General features: G+C 37.3%; 1 protein-coding gene across 3 annotated transcripts in view; it reads right to left on the reverse strand.

Annotated features, from left to right (window-relative positions):
• The window catches only part of LOC306846896 (TOM1-like protein 2), a 32,319-nt gene extending 11,181 nt beyond the window's left edge, over nt 1–21,138 (reverse strand). Inside the window, exons 1-12 of one of the 3 annotated variants that reach the window (XM_079380586.1) lie at nt 21,073–21,138; nt 11,041–11,125; nt 6,384–6,462; nt 5,942–6,091; nt 4,428–4,562; nt 4,187–4,348; nt 3,082–3,198; nt 2,498–2,631; nt 2,228–2,270; nt 1,400–1,577; nt 1,130–1,244; nt 974–1,049 (exon numbers count right to left, since the gene is read on the reverse strand). In XM_079380586.1, coding sequence (XP_079236712.1) covers nt 974–1,049; nt 1,130–1,244; nt 1,400–1,577; nt 2,228–2,270; nt 2,498–2,631; nt 3,082–3,198; nt 4,187–4,348; nt 4,428–4,562; nt 5,942–6,091; nt 6,384–6,462; nt 11,041–11,125; nt 21,073–21,124 — 1,326 coding nt within the window. In that variant the 5' untranslated portion in view covers nt 21,125–21,138. Of the gene's footprint in view, nt 1–973; nt 1,050–1,129; nt 1,248–1,399; nt 1,578–2,227; nt 2,271–2,497; nt 2,632–3,081; nt 3,199–4,186; nt 4,349–4,427; nt 4,563–5,941; nt 6,092–6,383; nt 6,463–11,040; nt 11,126–21,072 lie in introns of all 3 variants that reach the window. The other 2 variants (XM_079380585.1, XM_079380584.1) reach the window with 2 other exon arrangements.
• Nucleotides 21,139–21,284: the final 146 nt, after the last annotated feature.

Raw genomic sequence — 21,284 nt, forward strand, 5'->3', positions numbered from 1 at the left:
TCCTTACTACCTTTCTGGGTCTTGAACGTGTCAGTTGCATTGCTGTCTATGCAGGGTCAGAAAACTCTCGGATTTCATCAGAAATACATTAATATGTGTTCTGAAGATGAACGAATGTCTTATGGGTTTGGAACGACATGAGGGTGAGTAATTAATGACAGAATGATAATTTTTGGGTGAACTATCCCTTTAAAGGAAAGAAAACCTTATGAAATAGCTTGGCATATGCTTTAATAATTATGTATTTGTTATTTTTTTATATTTTAATTATTATATATTATTTATTAGACAAAACAAATATTTGAAAAAAAGTTACGTGGTATGACCATGACAAAGATTTTCCTTTTCTTTATTGTGGACACCCTTATTTGTCACTGACCCTTAAACTGTGTTACACTCTCAGAAGAAAAAGGTACAAATCTGTCACTGGGGCAATGCCCTTTCAATAGGTACTAATATGTACATTTAAAGTACTAATATGTGCCATTTTGGGACAAATACAGTACAAAGATGTACCTTTTAGCTTGTGGTATTACCCCAGAGACAGCTTTGTACTTTTCTGAGAGTAGAAACTTAGAACAACTTTTTTGGCATTAAGTTTAATGGTGGTTAATACCAATCATCACATTTTAATTACAGCAACAATTATTCTAGTGGTATTTTGTAAGGATTATACATAGCACTAAGGTCTTATGAAGGCAGCAACTTATATTCTTTCATGAAGACCTCACAGTGCCAATACATGAGAAGAGGAGCATTTTTATGCCAAAAGTGACTACAAATGACATGCAAAGGCAGAAGACTAGAAATGTGTTCAATTTCCCATTCAAAACTAGTGCAAGTCCCCATCTTCTGAGAAACAGTGAAGTCTTAGTAATAACATGCATTGATCAGAGAGGCTCGTCAGCCATTAGCACCACACAAACCAAAAACCTTCATCACTTTATGTACACGCATGCGGTAGGAAACTCACCCCAGTGGCATTTTGCTGTCTGATGTCTAAAGCAGACGCCAGGCCCACCAGAGCTTGAGGTTCCTCGTATTTAACGCTGGATAGAAGCAGAGAAAATAGTTTAGAGTTGATTTTTTTTATGTGGTTTGACTATAGTGGTGTGGAAATGGCACTCACTTTTTGCGCTGGTCAGCCAGAGAGCTGGACCTGGTGTGGGCGAACATGTCAAAGTCGTCCTGAGGGTTGTGAACGGTCAGAGAGCTGAGAGTGCCGCTGACGCTGTCTGCACCCACTTCTACCGGGAGTAAATCATGACAAAGTCATAAAAAAATCATGTTAAATACTTTTGTTGATGAATATGGTTTTAAATTAACTGATTTTTAGGTTTATTGGCTGTATTTAGTCTATATTGTCATCCTAATTAAGATGTGTGCGTGAGACCCTCACCAAGTCCTGCCAACTGTGTGGAGAGAGATGCAGCAGCAGCAGGAGGAGCAGGAGGAGGAGGCTGCGGGGTGGATGTGGGTGAACGAGTGGGTGTAGTGCTGACCCGAGGAGTGACCACTGCTGGAGAAGCAGGGCCCAAGTTTATTAGATTATCCTCCTCTGAAGCCTCATTCAGGACCTGTGCATTCACAACAAACACTTAGTTATCAATCAGTATCAAAACAACTCTCTATTACTTCACCTGTTATATAGTGGCATAATAACAGCATTCTAATAATATTTTAATACAGCTTAATTCAGAAATATGCAAAATATTAGAAATATTGCTTAATTCAAAAGCAATTAAATAGCCCTTGAATATCATTGTAGTTCATTTTAAATTTAAGCTATTTAATTTTTAGATGTATTTGTAATTATTAATACATTTAATCCATTAATCAATTTAAATATCATAATATACCTACAAATTCAAATACACAGGTGAGGATTACACTTATCTTTTTTTATGGAAAGGCTGTAAAAATTGCTAGAGAAACAAGGCAAATAACATCTGTACAGGACAGGACAAGTAATGAAGACAATGAGAAACAATAGTTTTATTTCTAGGGTCTAAATCTCTCTAGAGTTAATAGGCAATGCATTACACTCAGCCGTGGTTTACCACTCCACTTCACTCACATCTACACAACAATGATGCATCATACTTGCCTCTCTCAGCTAAGCATCATGCAAACAACAAAGACAAACAAATAAAAGATGAACTTTTTTTACACCATTACAGACAGCATTTTGTGTGTTAAGAAGGCAGTGCTGCAGTATCAAACTCACCCCGTTGTTTTGTGCTGCTCTGCCTACTCTGTATCTCTCATACCTGTTAGAACACAGAGCACCGGTGAAATATCAAAAACACTCGTCAGGATGGATATGAAAGAAATGTTAATGTGTTTTCAGACCCTGTGCGCTCTGCTCTAAAGCAAAGGAAGGGAAATCAAAGGGAAGCCTGAGCTGAGTGCTGAGACATTAAATCAGAGCTTCCTCTGAGAGCTGTCAGATAAAGGCTGACAAGGGAAACTTTTTGTGATGGACACCACTTCTCACCTCTCGTAGCGCAGAAAGATGTTGTTTAAATCATCGTTGATGTGTAGCAGCTCTTCGGTGACCTCTTCGTTAGACACGCGAGAGATGAGCTCCACTACCCTGTGCTGCATGGCTCGACACGTCCGGTTTAGCTCCTGACACACAACATGCACTTCAGCTTTGCTGTTATTCTTATTCTTCAGTCTACATTATTATGGAACACTTTCCCAGATGAGTAGAGAAAGGAGATAATATGTAATGTGCTTGTCTATTTTAAAACACTGTATTGCTACACCCTCTTGTGGTGATGTTTAGATTCAAAATATGTGGACTTTTTTTATTTACTATGGTCTTTTATTGTAGCGGTGAGTATTAAGAACATTTTGGTGAGAAGAAAGGAGAATGGGATGTTGCATGCTGGATTAGAACCCATATAGCCAATATGAGCACCACAGCTCAATATGTCCGAGAAGCTATGCTAACTGCTAGGCCACAGATCCATTGGATTTAATTTGTGTTCAACTGCTCTAGGTAAACATGTGGCATCATTTATTCCGCATATTCTCTGTACAAAAGATTTGAGCGCAGTGGGAAAACTCTCAGACCTGGAGTAGTTCGAGATCAGCGGCGTCTTCTTGGCCTGGCACCATCTCTGTCAGCATCTCCGACATCACTTTAATATTCCCACGCACAATGTCCAGCTCACTTCTCAGCCTTGCGATCTGTACACATAAACAAAACGCTTCCGAATCAACAAAAACAGTAATATCATGGAATATTTCTATAACTTAAAATAACTGCTTTTTATGTTAATATACTGTAAATTGTAATTTATTCCTGTGATGTAAAAAACTGAATTCCCAGCATCATTACTTTAGTCTTCAGCATCACATGATCCTTCAGAAATCAGTCTAATATGCTGATTTGCCGCTCAAGAAACATTTCTTATTATTGGAAAATGCTGTAAACAGTTGCAGCTTAATATTTTTGTGGAAACTGTGATACTAAATATTTTTAAAAATATATGTCGTCTTTACTGTCTTACTTGGTATGTAATCTAATCGCACAAATAATGAAATTTGCTTTTGGTGTGCTCGCATCATAACACCGTGGTGACATCGCGACACGTGATAAAAGGTAGCTTTTTCATGTTAATCTGAGTTTTTGTCCTAACTAGCCGTGACGGCGACATACAAAATTTCTATTTTAGAAACGGTTTCTTTTTCTGCGATGTAGCGCCTGGAACAACAAACTATATGAGTGATAATCTCAGGCACTGATTATGTGCTTTATTCAAAGTTAAAAGTGTCTACTGTGAGTTTGAATATCATTTTGCGTGACATTATAGCCATACAGCTGATAGTTTACCTCAGATCTTGAAAATAAATTAAAGCAAACGTGTGCGTTAAAACTGCGAACACAATACGAACAAGCGTTTTCCATGACAAAGATAGTATCAGTCACTCAATATGTACATTTAATGATGTTAAAAAGGTTTGATATTTATGAATTAAACATATCCATTTTGTTGCGAGTGCAGCGAGCTTCCAGAGAGAGCCCGCCCACACACAATTCTGATTGGCTGTGATATTTGATTGATTCTGTCGCGTTAGATTTGGCGTAATCACCCAAATTGCTTGTCGTGTTGCGTGTAGTTAGGACACAGTGTAAGTCTGAATACAGCATAGTCTATTCTGAGGTGAGTGTGACCTGCTCTGGGTTTGCTGTGATGGGTCCCGATACAGGTGGGATCTGGGTTGGGTTGAAGTCAGCTGTTGCAGCAGCTGCAGGTTTAGGGCCCGTTTGAGATGCTGTGTTGGGCTCAGCAGACGCTCTGTACTTGTGTGTGCCTGGATCTACCTCTGGGGCTCCCTAGAATGACACAAGAAAGGATGAAGCGAAAATAATTTAAAAATAATGCTAAACCCTGTGAGTGTTGTGTGTTTCTCACCCGCTGTGGTGTGTGGATGGGTGACAAAGCATCCAGGTCTGCCATGGGGAACTCAACTCCTTTCCTCTTCAGCTCCTCGTAAATGTGCACGACTCCAGTGAGGTCTGGGCTGCTCCTGAATGCATCTGCCCAAGTCTGGCCGAAACACAAAGACAGAGAAGTGATTGGTTAATGTATAGTGGAACAATACAAGAGCTATCCCACAGGAAGTGACTCCTAATTTACACCTAATTTGGCATTATCAGGTAAAGTTTTCAACCATTAGCAATACATGGTTTTTAGCAGGTAAAAGGAACTCAAAACTCAATGCATGTGCACACTGAATTTTGTTAATCACTCTTGCTAATGGCCATTCTTGATAAATTTACAGTGCACAAGTGGAAATCATTGCGGTTATAGAGCAGGTTATTGATAAATTTTTTTTTATTTTTGGCCCCTCCTCTTTTCAAATTATTAAAGATATTTAAACACATCATGACTTTTACAGTTTTACGTGACTTATTAGATACGTTTTTAAAAAATATCTTTTACTTCCACAAATTGTACCCGATTATTTTAGAGCTTGGCATAACTAGGAACACGTATATGCATTATAAAAAGTTTCATAGAGTTAAAATAATTTTATTAATTTACATAACTTTTCCAGGTCTAGAAATTTTAAATTAGGCTCCTCATATATCCAGTTTTTCAAGACAGTCTTAATAGAAAAAAAATGGTCGTGGGGGTGAATTAATATAAGAAATAACTTGATTTTTTTTTAGTTTGTTTGGTCTTTAAATCACTTTAAGTCATCTTAAGACCCCCTCGGAAGTTTGCTGAGGCCCCCTATGGGGCCCTGGGCCCCTGGTTGAGAAACACTAGGTTAGAAAATGCTTATAATTGCTAAATTTGGCAGCAAATGTGCTCATGATGTTAGGGATACACTTGTTGTCTAATAGTGTTAGTTATAAAGACCACATTTACATTTAGTAATTTAGCAGACGCTTTTATCAACAAATAGATCAAATAGAATTAGTATAGAGAGTGCTAGAGTTAGAGGGTCAAATAAAGATGGATTTGATTCATTTGTTCTCAGGCGGCCCGAAAATGTAGTTGACAAATCAAAAATTAAATCAAATAAAAAAATAAAAATTAATTAAATTAAATAAAAAGACAATTCAGTGTGAACTTTTAGAGGCTGAAAAACCACGTAACCATTTGATTTGAGAAAATGCAAGAGACAACTAAATGCAGCTACGCCCTGTATACCATCAAGGAAACTGTCAGCGATCTACTCTAAACTGAGTAAATCTGATTCAGTAATGGCTTCCAGTCAACTAGAATTAATGCAATCACAAGCAGCCTCACAGACCAGGTCCATCAGACCTAGTTTCCAGCCCCACTGAAAGTGCACAGCCCGCACCCATTCTGAATGGAAATGCTTAGAATGGAGCAACGGCCATCAGTGGTGGTTTTATTGCAGAAACAAAGGAAGAGATCGGGAGGAAGTTTGTTATCTGGGTTGGGCCGTTCACCTGAATCAGTGACAGCACTTTGTCCTGTACTATAGCAGGAGGGTTGGTCTTTGGAATGATGATCTTCACCAAGACACCTTCGATGAAATCCCTATTGGCGACGTGGACGTGAAATCGGTGGCCACAGTTTTTCACGCAAGTCTCCAGCACCTAGAAAAGACAATTATTCAAGCAGCCAAGATTATTGATTATGTATACAAGCTGAAGCTCCCAGAAGACCACACAAAACAGGAGCATAATGCATTCAAATCCTCACAAAATACCTTCTTCAAATGTCAAAATGTAGCCTCCGGCAGGCCTGAAGGGGGGTTTACAGTGTACTCAGTCTTCATTAACTATTAACGGTGCAAAGCACCAGACTGCTCCTCCACCTTAATTTATGTCAGTATGAACACAAGGGTGTATGTGTAAGTGAGAGAATGTCCAGCACACTGTCACTCACCGTTAGAGCCAGCATCACTTCACGGAAGTTTCTGTTGCCGTTGAGTCTCTTTCTCACCGCGCGCATGGCATCTTTAGGCCTGTGGAGACACAAAGTTTAGATTATTTCACAACAGTTTAAAGGCCTATTCTTCCTATTCTATTTTATATATAAAAAAAAGTGAGACACAGTTACATCAGCAATATTTTGGCAAATTTCACAAGAAAAAGAGGTCTATTGTAAATATGTATTATAATGATATAGTATAATGTATAAATGCACATCTCACTCAGAAGTCACTTTTCAAACTGAGATTTCTGTAGATTAACATGGCAAATCTGTATGACCAATTTGTGGGAAAATTTTTCACCCTCGTATGAAATTCCCAATCGCAGACTGTCACAACGAAGACTGACACAGAGAAGAAGAAATGACTAAATAAAGTCATTATTTTTGTTTTCTTTGCGCACAAAAAGTATTGTCATAGCTTCATAACATTACAGTTGAACCACTGATGTCACATGGACTATTTTAATGATGTCCTTAACCTTACCTTTCTGGGTCTGAGAGCATTTCAGTTGTGTTGCTGTCTACGGAGGGTCAGCGAGCTCTCGGATTTCATCAAAAATATCTTAATTTGTGTTCTGAAGATGAACAAAGGTCTTACGGGTTTGGAACGACATGAGTAATTGAGTAATTAATGACAGAATTTTTTTTTTGGCTGAACTTGCTGTTTAATAATTATTTCTATAGTTATCGCTCTTGGTGTGAACAGGCTTTAAAAGAACTACTGATATGAGTAGCAGTATCACACAGGCCTATTAACTATTTTTTGTTGTATTGCTCAGACTTAGGGTTAAGGTTTTGAACAAACCCCTACAAGTAGTTACTGTAAAAAAGGTGTTGTTTTGCATCATAGACGTTTCTGTATTGTGCATGACTGTCCAGGATCATAACTATCCATTTTATAACATCCAATTTAGCAGAGCACTCTGGGAGCTCATGATAGGATTTAAAAGACTCAATTTGACTAGACACCACCAAAGCGGCACTACTGAAAGCCCTCTTACAAACACACTGTAATTCATTGACAGGAAGTTCATCAGCTCCCAGCTTAGTTTTTTCCCATGGTGGGATCAAAGCTCCCGTGTTGTCTTTTTATAAGCTTTCGTAAGCAAGAACAACAACATCAGCTACTAAAAACTGAACTCAATGTAGAGACGATTTAACTGTAAAAATGAATAGGAGAAATTATGCTCAATATCGCACCATAGTTAAAAAAATCCATCAGCGTTTTTGATAAGGACTGTCACGAAGATGTCCACCAACTGACTTGTCTTAAAAAGGAAATTTGCTCAGACTCAAATTGCATACTCCCTCAGTAGCACTTCGCAACCACTAAAAAGTAAGTTATATTTAATATGAATGTAATTATTATGAATGAAATACATTGTCATTGTCATGTGTGCTGCTTCACTGCCATTCAAAAATCCTCTAATAAAATATTAATCCGATTCAGATCTTGCCGGAAGCAGTTGGTCATCTGGTTAGGCTTCACCTACTTTTTTTTTAATGAATAGTTTATTCAGACTCTTTTCACATACTGTTTTTCACCTACTCAATACTAGGGAAGTATGCGATTTTGGATATAGCCATCATGTACAGAAATATCTACCGGAGAGGAGGAACTATAGTAATACTCTCTTGCATTATGGGAAGTACAAAATAGCAGAAGTGAAAATCAAAACAGCATGGGACAAAATAGACTGTCAATTTGAATAATGAATACTTGAATGCACTTTCTATCAACATTATAGCCTAAGACCGCACTATACTAGTCCAAATCTATGCTTAGTCTGGCATAAACTGTTTTAAAAATATAACATAAACCCGAAGTAGTGTGGTTGTCCGACGTACTGTGACAGTGTTGCATTTTTAACGGTTTAGTGTAGCGAAGTTTAAGGCCCGACGGAGTGTGGCCGTGTGCAAAGAAGTGAAAATGTTGGTTTAGAAGCCCGACGTAGTGTGGCTGTTTTATTCATTTGCGTCCAAATCACAGGAGCTGTGAATAATTAGACTAACAGGTATCTAAAAGTAACAAGATAATGTTCAGTCAGTGGAGGAAAAGCAGCCTATTGAATGGCTGAAGACTATTTTTTTAAGATTGTGAAAATGGAAGAGCTTATAGTTAAATACATCGCTAAGCACATCTCAGTGGGAATGTTTGATGTGATAGAGAAAGCAGACAACCCCTACGAGTGGGCTCTGTCTCAATTCAAAAATTGTCCCAAAATGCCTAAAAACAAAGAGGGAAAAGTTGCAAATGCACTTCAAGCTCTTTTTGCCTCATACAAGGTAACTAAGAAAAGATTAGAAGAAATGAAAGCTGCAAAGAAATGGTTTTATGATAGTATTATATTTTAGAAAAAAAATTTTACTATCAAAAAGGGGGTGATTCTTTATAATTTATAAGAAATGTGTTAATGGCATTGATATTTAAATATAATGTATGAGAAATGATTTAATTGCATTCTGTGATTAAATTTCTGTAACAATGATGTTTTAAATGTGAAAAGATTCTTGTGGGGGAAAGGGGGGCAACCACTTCTTTTTGATCTTGTTTCAGGTATAAGCATTGAGATTGCTTGAAAGGTGTAACCTCCAGGAGAATGATGATTCGGTCATCTGAAGGACAAGAGGGCCAGCAGAACTAGTGGAGCCAGGGGACTTCCACAAGAAAAAGACTTCTTAAAGAACCGAGTGATCATCAGAACCAGAAATCCTGAGATTTCCAGACCTACAAGATTCAGAACTCCAAGCCAAAAAGATTTAGAAACCCTGAGACCCACCATGGGATGGATGGGCCTGATGGAACTTCACAAACTGCAACAATAGCAATGACTGCTTCTTCTAGAAGGACTTTTTCAAAGTGAAAAGAATAAAAAAAATGGAAAAGAGGAACAAGGAGAGATCAAACCATTTCAGAGACTATGGACAGCAGTCGTTCCACCAAGATGGAAAACGAGTGGGCAAAGGACATACCCACACAAAGAAATGCACAAAGACACAGACTCACTGCACATGACACTAGAAAGACACACATATATGCATACTCAAATACAGGATTGTCTGTTGAATACACACGTGGACAAAGGTGTTCACATTGATTAAAGGGACAGAACACACGTGAAGAAAACAGCACACACACTTTGTGTTTGTACTGTCATAATGTTTAGTACATGTAGAAAATTCCTTTTGCTGTTGTGGTTCTCAAGTGCTCCTCTCCCAAACCCCAAAAAATGTTTGTATGTAATTTTGCCAAATTTGAGAAAAGTCTCTATGATAAATTTTGCCTGATTGGATGGAGCGATAACCAGTGTGCATGAGGTGATGACCCAATGACGGGTAAGATTTTCCTTTGGCCAGAGGGGGACAACCTAAGACAGGGCTTCACCGCCACTGGGCACCTATACCCAGGAAGGGAGTTGTAATCTGTGTAAGGGTGTGGATGTGATGCTTCTTTTGGGCCAAGAGCATCAAAGAGGGGACTGTAAGAATCTATAGTCTGCCTCGACCCAACTTCCACTCCACAATATATTTGATCATGCTCATTTCCCAAAATGGCTTAATTATTATAGAGAATAAAAAAGTCAACAGTTGTTTGTAGACCATTTGGGATGATCACATCCTGAGCAAAAGGTGACCAATGGGAGCAGGTGTGGGACACTGAGAACCACCTCAGACAAAGGGGTGTCAGAACTTAATTAACATACAGAATACAGCTGTTACAAAAGGAGCAACTTGATTTATATGTAGGGTAGTAAACTGGAAATGTATAAAAGGTTTGAACTTATGATGTTCTGGGCTCATTCCGACTCCGTTGAACCCAAGGTACTACATGTACTTTGTCACTGCTATGCTGCAATAAACTTCTTCATCAAGATCTTCAAAGTCCTTTTACTTACAAGGCGTTTATGCAAATAATCATTAAAAAGCAAGGAAGATTGTTTAAATTTTTGAAAACACCCACAACTTTAAATGCAACAAGAAAAAAACAGCCCAAACAGAGTAGAGCACAACAGAGCCCTGTGTTCCCTCACACAGAACAGAGACAAGCCTGTAATGCCAGTCTGACGACAAAGTGTGTGAGAGAAAAAGAGAAAGTGAAGGATCATATGGAGTAGGAACAGCACTGTGACTCTGTGTAAAGGCTCGGTTTATGCCTGGTATGAACATTAATCTCAGGTGATCCAATCACAAGTGGTCAGCCGAGACACAGTTGGTTTTCATCTAGCTGGTTACTTGACTACATACACTACCTTTCAAAAGTTTTGGGATGAATAAGATTATTATTATTATTAAAAATACTTTTTTTAAAGAAAATACATTGAAAGTGAATTGTTTGGACTTTCAATGTATAGACAAAACTGCAGAAAACATTCTGCAGAAAGAAAGAAAGAAAGAAAGAAAGAAAGAAAGAACGAAAGAAAGAGGTTTTATGCTTCCTAAATGAGGGGCATGTGGGACTGTGAGAACCCATTAGTGACGGAGCTCAATGCTACGACAGCACATTCCCAGTCGGTCTGCTGCTCTGTCGTACTGAACGAGTCAGTGAGAGTCGCCGTGAGTCATCAGCAGGCGCTGTGTGCGAGTGTGTGTTTGTGTGCTGGTCTCTCACCCTTCCTCGGTCTCATTAATGATGTCACAGATCTCCATGTTGAGTGTCCAGTCTTCATTCTGCAGGGAGCCATCTGTGGCTTTCTCTGTGAGAAACAAACCACACACAGATCAGCAGGCCGTCACAATTACTGACACAAACAAACACACGTAAGACAAAACATTTAATGGCTCAACAGACAGCGTAACAAACTCAATGACCACATGACCACATGGAACTGCATCCTGATCAACAGTCTAGCAGTGCTCACTGCACCCGGTTCCCTGAGGATGGGATAACTGTTGATAACAACCATTTCAGAACTTTCAACCGCTCATGTACCCACCGACAGCAGCCTTACCTGGGCCAGTTACATACATACAGTGAGCTTTTAATACAGTAATACAATAAGCTTTCAATGAAGCAACTCAACATTCCTTCGTTACTAGTTCTTAAGTGACATTTAACGGATGCTTGGGCTCAGCTGTTCAACTGTCAACTTGAGATTTCAATCCGTGGCAGAAGGAAGTGGTTATATATATATATATATGCACAGTACTTATATATACACTTGCAAAAATGCACTTCAAAACCTAGTCACACCAGTTAACTACAACTAAATTCATGAAAATTGCTAATTAATAAAATAAAAGAAATTGAAATGAAATATAAAAATATATATATCAGCTAGTTTCACAGCCATATTTCTCATTTTAATTTTAGTTTAACCTGATGTACTAAAATAACTGAAATAAAAAATACAACTATATAAACATTAGACACATAACAAAAATAATAAAAATTATAAGATACAGCAAAGTTACAAAAAATGTCAAATTAAAATATAAAATTCAAACTCTTAATAAAAACTACATAAAATCTCAATGATACTAAAGTAACACTGTCACAAAAATGAGAGATGCAACTTTCAGTTTCTCCCCATTACTGCTTACTTTCTAAAACACTATATAAGAGAAGATCAGCATCTAGCAGAAGAGATTTCAGCTTTACTGCCGTCAATCTGCGAGGAGGCTTGACCGGAACTGACCAGGCCTGGATTATTACTTAATTGTCAGATGTCATTTTCCTCACTGCTTACAAAACAGTAGCACAGATAAGGTTTCAAGTCAAACTCCAAGGTGTTCTTTTGCTAGAAAAGACACAATGGAACAGCAAGTACTTTTAGAACACAGAATTCACCAGCAGGTGTTGTTATTTAAACAGTTACAGTAACTTTTAGAAAGTGTGATGAAACAAGATCTGGTGTCACAATCTTTTGAAATTAGGTGTGAAGTAACATGGGTGTGATTCTCCTACATAAGAGCTTGCAGCTAAAAAATGTGCTTTCACATCTCTGTGTTGCCACAGAGCTAAACATGGTTTTATTGAAGATACGCTTGAATGAGACTTTGTGGCTCAACGTGAAGCTGGCTTTGCTTTCCTGATGAGTGACTCAGGATAAGGGTGGGGACAGATGACCAAATATAGCAAAGGAGAACTGAGCGAGCGCATAACGTTCACAATCTGACCATCTGCCTCTAAACGTCATCCCAAACTCAAAACAACCTCTGTTTCCTGTATACAAACAAGCAAAGACCTCATTAAGTGGACAATATATATATGTATATACATATACATATATGTATGTATGCATGTATGTATGTCTATATATGTATGTATATATAGACAAAATTCTAACCTTTTCTCTCAGAATTCTGAGTTATATCTCACAATTATTGTAAAACAAAAATAATTACAAGTTAAATAGTTGCAATTACCCTGTATAAATTAATTCTGTAAACAAGCCCCTGTTAGTTAGTTAGTTAGTTAGTTAGGTAGGCAGGCAGGCAGGCAGGCAGGCAAACAAGCTAGTTAGTTAGTTAGTTAGTAATACAGTTTAGATTGACCCTAAACCAGCACATATTAGTCACAATATTTGGATAATGAGGTCAAAATAAAATGTGCATATATAGGTGAACTAGGCCTATATAGCTGAACCAGTGTGTCTATTTGAAGCATTGACTAAATTCTTGCTAAGTGCACTAAGACCGCTGACACCAAAATAACATGAAAAGTCCTCACTGAAAAAAAAAATGGTAAGAGTTTACAGACATTTCCCTTAACCCTAAAACACAACACATGCGATGCAAAATTCAAACTGCAGGTAAAACATCAGTGACTAATTTAAAAAGGAACTTCTTTCATTATAACACAGTACTAGTCTGGGCCCTATATTTACATACTTTTCTGTTATATGAAAAGTAACAAAGCGCCAATGAACAGCCGTATAAACAAAAATACACACACCAAAAATTCCATCCACCTACCTTTATGCACATTTTGGGATACTGCATAAAAAAAGCTGTCTGGAAACTACAAGATGTGCATCAATTCTAAAACTGCGCATAAAAAAAAACTAAGTAGGATAAATTTCTTATCTAGTAAGAAAACATGCACATAAACTAGGATGGAAACACTTTTACAGAATAAATTTGGTATATTTAAACCGAATAAATTGCACAGTGTCTGAAATGACTTCATTGACTATAGCTCATAGCTCAGCTTTCAACACTATAGTCCCCATCAAGCTGGCATCTAAACTCACTGACCTCGGCCTAAACTCCTCACTCTGTGACTGGATTCAAGACTTCCTCACCGGCAGACCTCAAGTGGTGAAAGTTGGCCAGTTCACCTCAAACTCCATCACTCTGAACATAGGAGCCCCACAGGGCTGTGTCCTGAGTCCCCTGCTCTACTCTCTCTACACGCATGACTGCGTGTCCTCTCACAGCTCCACATCCATTGTTAAATTCGCTGATGATACTGTGGTTCTGGGCCTCATCTCCAACAACGATGAGACCGCATACTTGGATGAGGTAGAGAGACTCACATCATGGTGCCAGGACAACTGTCTCTCACTGAATGTGGGGAAAACTAAAGAACTGATCATGGACTTTAGGAAGAGACAGCAGCAGCCCTACTCTCCTCTCAGGATCAGTGGGACCCCTGTGGAGAGGGTGAGTAGCTTCAAGTACCTCGGCGTAAACATCTCCGAGAACCTGACTTGGACTACACACATCCAATCACAGGTTAAGAAAGCCAGGCAAAGACTGTACCATCTGCGACAGCTGAGGAAATTCAGGGTCTCACCAGCAATCCTGAAAACTTTCTATTCAGGGACCATAGAAAGTGTATTGACTCAGTGTGGTATGGAAACAGCTCCAATCAGGACTGCAAAGCACTACAGAGAGTTGTGCGCTTAGCTGAGCGCATCTCAGGGTCTGCTCTCCCCTCTCTGCAGGACATCTACCTCAAACGCTGCAAAAGTAGAGCTGTTAAAATCTTCAAGGACTCTAATCACCCTGGTAACTGTCTATTCACTTTGCTTCCATCTGGTAAGCGCTTCCGTAGCCTGATGGCAAAAACTGAGAGACTTAGGAGGAGCTTCTTCCCCCAGGCCATCAGGCTCCTAAACTCTAACTCTGTGTCATAATATCACTTGACTCCATGTAATATCACCATATCAACAAGTTATTCATTCATAATTTTTTCTCCATGTAAATATCATATATCAATAAGCTATTCATAATTTTTCTCTACCTCATATTGCTGCTATTCAAATACCCTGTACAACTTTTTGCACATTATTTTTTGCACATTCCTCTCATTACTATTTGTCAACAACATACTGACCTGCACATTTATATTTATATTTTTTATCCTATCTTATCTTATTTTATCTTATCTTTTATTTTATGTTTGTACTTCTTCTTAATATTTGTATACTTTATAATTGCACTGTCCTTGGAGCGGACCTGACCTACATTTCACTGCTGGTTATACTCTGTATAATTGTGTATGTGACAAATAAAACTCTTGAATCTTAATCTTGAATCTTAAATGCTAGTTTGTCATTCTAAAATGCTTGAACAAAGTCTCGTCCAAGTGCTTTGTTATAATCAGTTCCCAAATCGGAGTTTTCAAACAGCAGACAACAAAAATAACATGACCGCGCTTCGCCTGCAATTGCTTGTAATTTATTGTATACAAAAATTATTACATACAGTGCCTACTCCTACAACAGAAAATTACATTTTTCTTTGTGATATTTAGGGCAAGGTAACCTGAAAGTGACGATTTTGTTCCCTCCAACTCACTGGATGGAAATGGTGCTTTATTCGCAAATGTTTTATACGATATTACAAATTTGCGCATAAGTTTAATTCGTAACTTTGGATGGAAACATAGCTACTGAAACTTCTGTTCATCAAGATATAATCAAATGTGTTTCTGCAAGTCTGCATTTTGGTAACATACATACAACACCTAAGCTGCCAAGTTTGACTATTTGAGTCACTTCAGGGTGGCTGACCACAGATGTGTGAAACACCAATCAAATGCAGAGCATGCAAGAGTTCAATCTCTGATCTGTTCTAATGAAGAAACCAACTCATGGATGGCCTGAGGCTGTGTAAATTTTCAGCAAATGTTCATTTTCGGGTGGTTTTCCAAATATACAGACTACTACACCAAAGTGTCTTTTACAATTGGACCAAAACTCCCATCAATCCACAGCGCTGGACATCAGCTTGGCAGTACCAGTGAACTTTCGCTCAACAAACTGGGAAGTGTCTGGAGCATAACACCACTTTCACGGCTGGGTGAGGCCTCTTCCTGTAGTCTGCAGAGCCGCAGGAAATACTTCATGGCTTATTCATACCCCTGAGCTGCTCTTCTATCAAACTGACAGATGTGACGAGGTGGAGAGAAGACTGCTGCTACTGTCTGCTCGCTCACCAGACACAAGAGCAGAGTTCACAGCAGTACTCTTCTTCCTCTCCTGTCCTACAGCATGTCTGCTTCACCCATAGGCTGGCTGGGAGTCGTGTTGTTGAGGAGACATCGGCTGAAAAGGCTGCAGTCTCACCGTGAGAGTGTGTACAGGAAAGAGGAAGAATAGTGCTTCACAACAACGAAACAAAACTGAAAAACCATAGTACAGCTGATATCTCAAGATGAATAGCTTAAAAGAAGAGCGTCAGTTCCACATCTACTTGCACCATTTTTTGAAAATTCTTTCCAAACCCAAGAATTTTGTTCATGTTCGAAGCAAAAATGAAAATATTTTTAAATGAAAGCTGAGAGATTTCGGTCCATTGAAAGCACATTCCAAACAAGAGGTTAATAAAGAGATTGTAAAAATAAAGCATATGAATCGAGCGGTTTAATCCAAGCCTTCTGAAGAGACATGATCACTTTACATAATAAGAAGATTTCATTTAATAACACATACACATTATGCTTTCACATACTATTTTCTTATACAGAGTTTTAAAAACAAACAAACATAAAACAGCTGTGAAAATGACAAACAGCTTTACAGCTCAAACAATACACGCATTTTAACAGAAGAATTAAGTGCTCTAATAATAATTCACATTTCTGCTTTTAAATCATTTTGCTTTTTTATCAGGAAAAAGAGGGAGAAGATGGAAATTTTTGTTTTCTGTAATCAGCATTATGCCACAAATGCTGTCAACTTAGCTTCACTTGAACTGAACCCAGAATATTCCATTAACAAACCAAGCAACTTCTTATGGAAAATCCTCCAGTAATCTCTTCAAGAAGATTTGTGGAGTTCAAGACAGAAGGGAATAAGTAAATGAACAAGAGCAAGAAAATAATAAAAACTGGACAATATTGCGTGCTGGAAAATGTTAGACAGGTTAGAGAAAGCGAGCGGAAAACAGGCAAGACACATGGCTGAGTACAGCCCTGCGGTGGGAGACAGCGAGTGCTCAGCCCAGCTGGCCCAACACCGGGAGCTGGATCACGTGCACCGGCCGTACCAACCTCTGCCAAACACCACACGGCCATACAGCCAAACCTGTACACTTCAGTACTGCTGCTGAAACTGCTGAACATACAGAGAGATTCAGGAATTACTCTTGATTCCTAATGAGCTGATTCTCTGTTAATGAACTGGTCAAAAAGACTGACAAATTCATGTTAAGCTTCCATCAAATTCATCACTGAATGAACTGACCGAAAGCAATGTACCTTAAGTATTATTTATATACTAATATCTCTTAATATTATCTTTTATTTTTATAGTAGTTTTCATTTTAATTTTAAAATGATTTCCTTTTGTTGTATTTTTTATATTTCTGTTTATTTGATTTTTATTTCAGTTTTAGCTCTTCAACTTATTTGATCTCAGTAGTTGCAAAGCAACATTTCTAATACTCATTTAGGCTACGTTTTTCATCTAATATTGATATATTATTTCATTTTAATTACCAAAAATGATTTTTAATAGTTTCAGTTTTAGTTAACAATAACAACACTGACCACAAGTCATTACTTCCAGTTACAGACTCGTGAACAAGTCTGTGAATGTGTTAGGATCATGAGGTTTAAATCAGTGATACAATATTTCATTAAGATACTTCAAATGATTAATCGCATCCAAAATAAACGTTTTTGTTTACATAATATATGTATGTGTACTGTTTATTTATTATGTAAATACACACACACACTGTATATATTTTGAAAATATTTACAGGTATATTAACATATGTTTTATTTTATATAAATATATATAATATATAAACATAATATATTTTTCTTAAATATATACATGCATGTATTTGTATTTATATGTACATAATAAATATATACACAGTATACACTCATATATTATGTAAACAAAAACCTGGATGTGATTAATCGCGATTAATCGTTTGACAGAACTATTGAAAACATTTTTTAAATATTAATAATTGGCTAGTATGAAGCTCAAGTAGTTTTTTTTTGGGGGGGGGGGGGGGGGGGTGTACAGAAGTTTAATGACAAGATTTCACAAGAAAGTTGGCAGCCAGCTAGATATTTTAGTCATGATAAACACTTAAAACATTTCAGATTCCAAAGCTACTTATGTGAACACGCCTCATTAAGTCCTTGTCTGTGTTTTCCTTCCTTAAAAGTTCATGCCTCAGTGAGCCGGTTTCAGACCTGAATAACGTCCACTTTGGTCTAAAAGGAGGGGACACAACACTTTTACCATCATCCTTTAATCTCTCTGAGGACATAATCTTGTTGTCGCCACATTAACAAAGTGACCTTACAGAACATGCTACAGCTAAAAATGACAGCGAGACATGTCCGAGGAAACCATTTCAAGTGACCTCAGAGGTCCATCAGTAATAATCTAATATTAAAACATAGGCTGACAACACTAGTCTTTCTATTGGTAATCCTGGTTCAATTTTGTAGCTAAGTTCTTTCACAACAGTCTAGACTGATGTGACAAAGCTACAAGGATCTTTATTATATTTCTTTGCATTAAAGGAGTCATCGGATGCAAAATTCAAATTAGTTGGAAGTGTGTGTGTACACATCCATCCTATAAAAAAAAATTAAATCCCTATTTTAAAATCCCCTTTCTCAAATCAGGCTGTTCTGAGGTTCCTGTCAAAATGACATAGTTCTGTCTTTTTTTTTCAAAAAAAAAAATAGCTGAGAAGTAGTAAGCCATTGTTCGCAAATTGTTACCAAAATCAAGAGTGTCCATAATACAATTCACCCTCTTACGTACTTATGATGCCGTGACAGCTGAGAGAGACATTCTTCGCTTAGATTTTATTTAATAGACTTTTCCTAAACCTGTCATTTTCTCACATCTTGCAGGGTACTAATTAATCAATTTACATCAACATGGTCTTGGGTCTCAAAACAAAAGGAGGGTTTCTTATTTCAACATGATACATAGCTAATTTAGTATAACTAAAGTATAATATAATACAATTGCAATATAATGGCTCAGCATTCACGTCTGGATTTGCATGCGTGCACAGAGCAAGTTTTGGCCTAAAGGTGTGGTCACATTAGTGAAATTCTGGCGAAACTTTGCAGGCCAAAAAAGGCACATTGTTTATTATAGCATTAGCAATGTATAAAGCACAGCTCACACAAAAGTCACTTTTAAACCAAGCAGATTTTTGTTGCTCAACAAAGCTAATTTGCATGACCAACTTAAAGGAAATTTGCAAGAACTTTTTTTCCTGAAATTCCCAACTGCTTTATTGTAATAGCTAACAAACATTTTGCTAAGCAATGGTAAATGTGGCCATACCTTAAAAGTGGGGTCAGATAGCGATATGGACGAATAAGACCAATTGTAGGACTATAATAGCAATAGCAAAGCAATGTAGGAAGCACAGCTCACATGTAAGTCACTTTTAAACCAAGCAGATGTCTATTGGTCAATGCTGCAAATTTGCGTGACCAATCTGAACATGAGCTAAATCTGCACAGGGAATTTTTCGGCCTCACACAAAGGTGCAGATTTCTATTGAAAGGACTAGATTTCACCCACAAAATGCTGCAGAGGAATAGTAAACGTGACTGCACTTTAACACTGATTAAATGAAGCCCATAATACACTCCTAAAACTGACCTGTATTGACCAATGTCCTACAGCACAAAAAGAAACTATTCTTTCAGCTGAACATAGCAGTTTCCAAATCATCTGGTCTAGTATTTAAAACTGTGGTGCCAATGTGCATCATACATTTGTAAGGCATACAGAACAGCATTGTTTAGGATACAGACAAATCATACAATGTATTCTGATCTCAGAGATTTTAATGCTACCTGGGAACTCCAGTCAAATGCACACACCCCAAACACACTATAAAAACGTTCAAATGCAAACAAACTGCCAAACATGGATTTCCTCACATAACCGCTCATGTAAAACAGGGAGAAAGCCAAGTCATTGTGGTTAAAGATGCTACGTGTGCACCAGTTTGCACACCCTGCACTGTCAACAAATCGAAAGTCACATGACTGGATCACTGCTGCTTTATGGTGCTTGTAACCAAATTCCAGAGCAGATATGCCAACATAAACTGGTTTTCAGATTCATCAATAAATCGCATGTCAACTATAAGTGAAAGCAATTCAAACTGAATACTAGTTGTCAAAAAATCAAATGAACATTAACTTTTCAACTTCAAGATTTTAGGTTAAAACTATACAAACTATACATAGGCTATTTAAAGAAAAATATTCAAGGTCCTGTAACTATATATATTGTGTCAAATTATATTAATAATAAAATATATCAGATTTAATTGAAACTTTTATTCACATATAAACAATGATCAACACTCACACATCTGAGCTTCTGTCTTTACTAATTATTATTAATACATTTAAATATATTATTTAATAAAAAACTATATTTAAAAAAAATGTATGTAGCAGAATCATGAATATTTATTTTCTGGTTAATGAACAGTACATTTTGTTACTTATTTATCACATATCTAATATTTTTTTTAACTATTTTGGCTTCGTTTCAATTACCGTGAGGGTATCATTGAGATCAATTTCATGTATTTAATGTAAAACAAATCATGTATTATTACATCCCTCAGCAGTGACAGAATTCTTCATGTAAAACTAATATATTATAATGAACTGAATGATTAATAATAAAAAAATACTATAATGACAAACCGTCAAACCGATGCATTACAGCACTAAACAAAGTATTACATGTTTGAGAGCAATCAAAATGATATATATATATATATATATATATATATATATATATATATATATATATATATATATATATATATATATATATAAACAGAAGTGGTACCGCCATGTAAACTGATGTTAAGTAAATGATATAAATGTCCTAAATGTTAAATGTTAGAGTGAATGTGGTCTGATTGAGTCCAGACTGTTTCTCCTTTCAGTCCTACTCTGAGTAAAAATCTCTCGCTCTCTAGTTATGAATTTTCCAATAATACAAACAAATGAAGCGAGTTTCCTAGTAACATCTGTGTGTTTACTCCGGATGAAGATACTGGCTAGCACATCATCTAATTTAGCTAACAGTGCTGACTGTGTGATGCTACCAGCTAATACACACATTTAAAGCATTTTAACACGAGCAATGGATGAATATGGCCCATTAACTATTATAAAAACACATTATATTAAAGAAGAAGCTATTATAAGCCGCTAACTCACCAATGCACTGGCCAACGGGAGTGCTGTACGGATTCCCCAACAAGAACTCCATCTTGATGACAACAACAATCCGCCGACAGAGAGAGGCTGGCGGACAGCGCGCGTAAGTCCCGCCCAGAGCGCTGTTTGATTGGTCTAGGCAAACGATACTTTTAATTGATTGATCAATACTCCTGTCAATCATGGGATCAAGTTCCTCTCAAAAGGGCTCT

Source organism: Barbus barbus (assembly GCF_936440315.1).
Source record: "Barbus barbus genome assembly, chromosome: 3".
In the NCBI taxonomy this organism is placed as follows: Eukaryota; Metazoa; Chordata; class Actinopteri; order Cypriniformes; family Cyprinidae; genus Barbus; species Barbus barbus.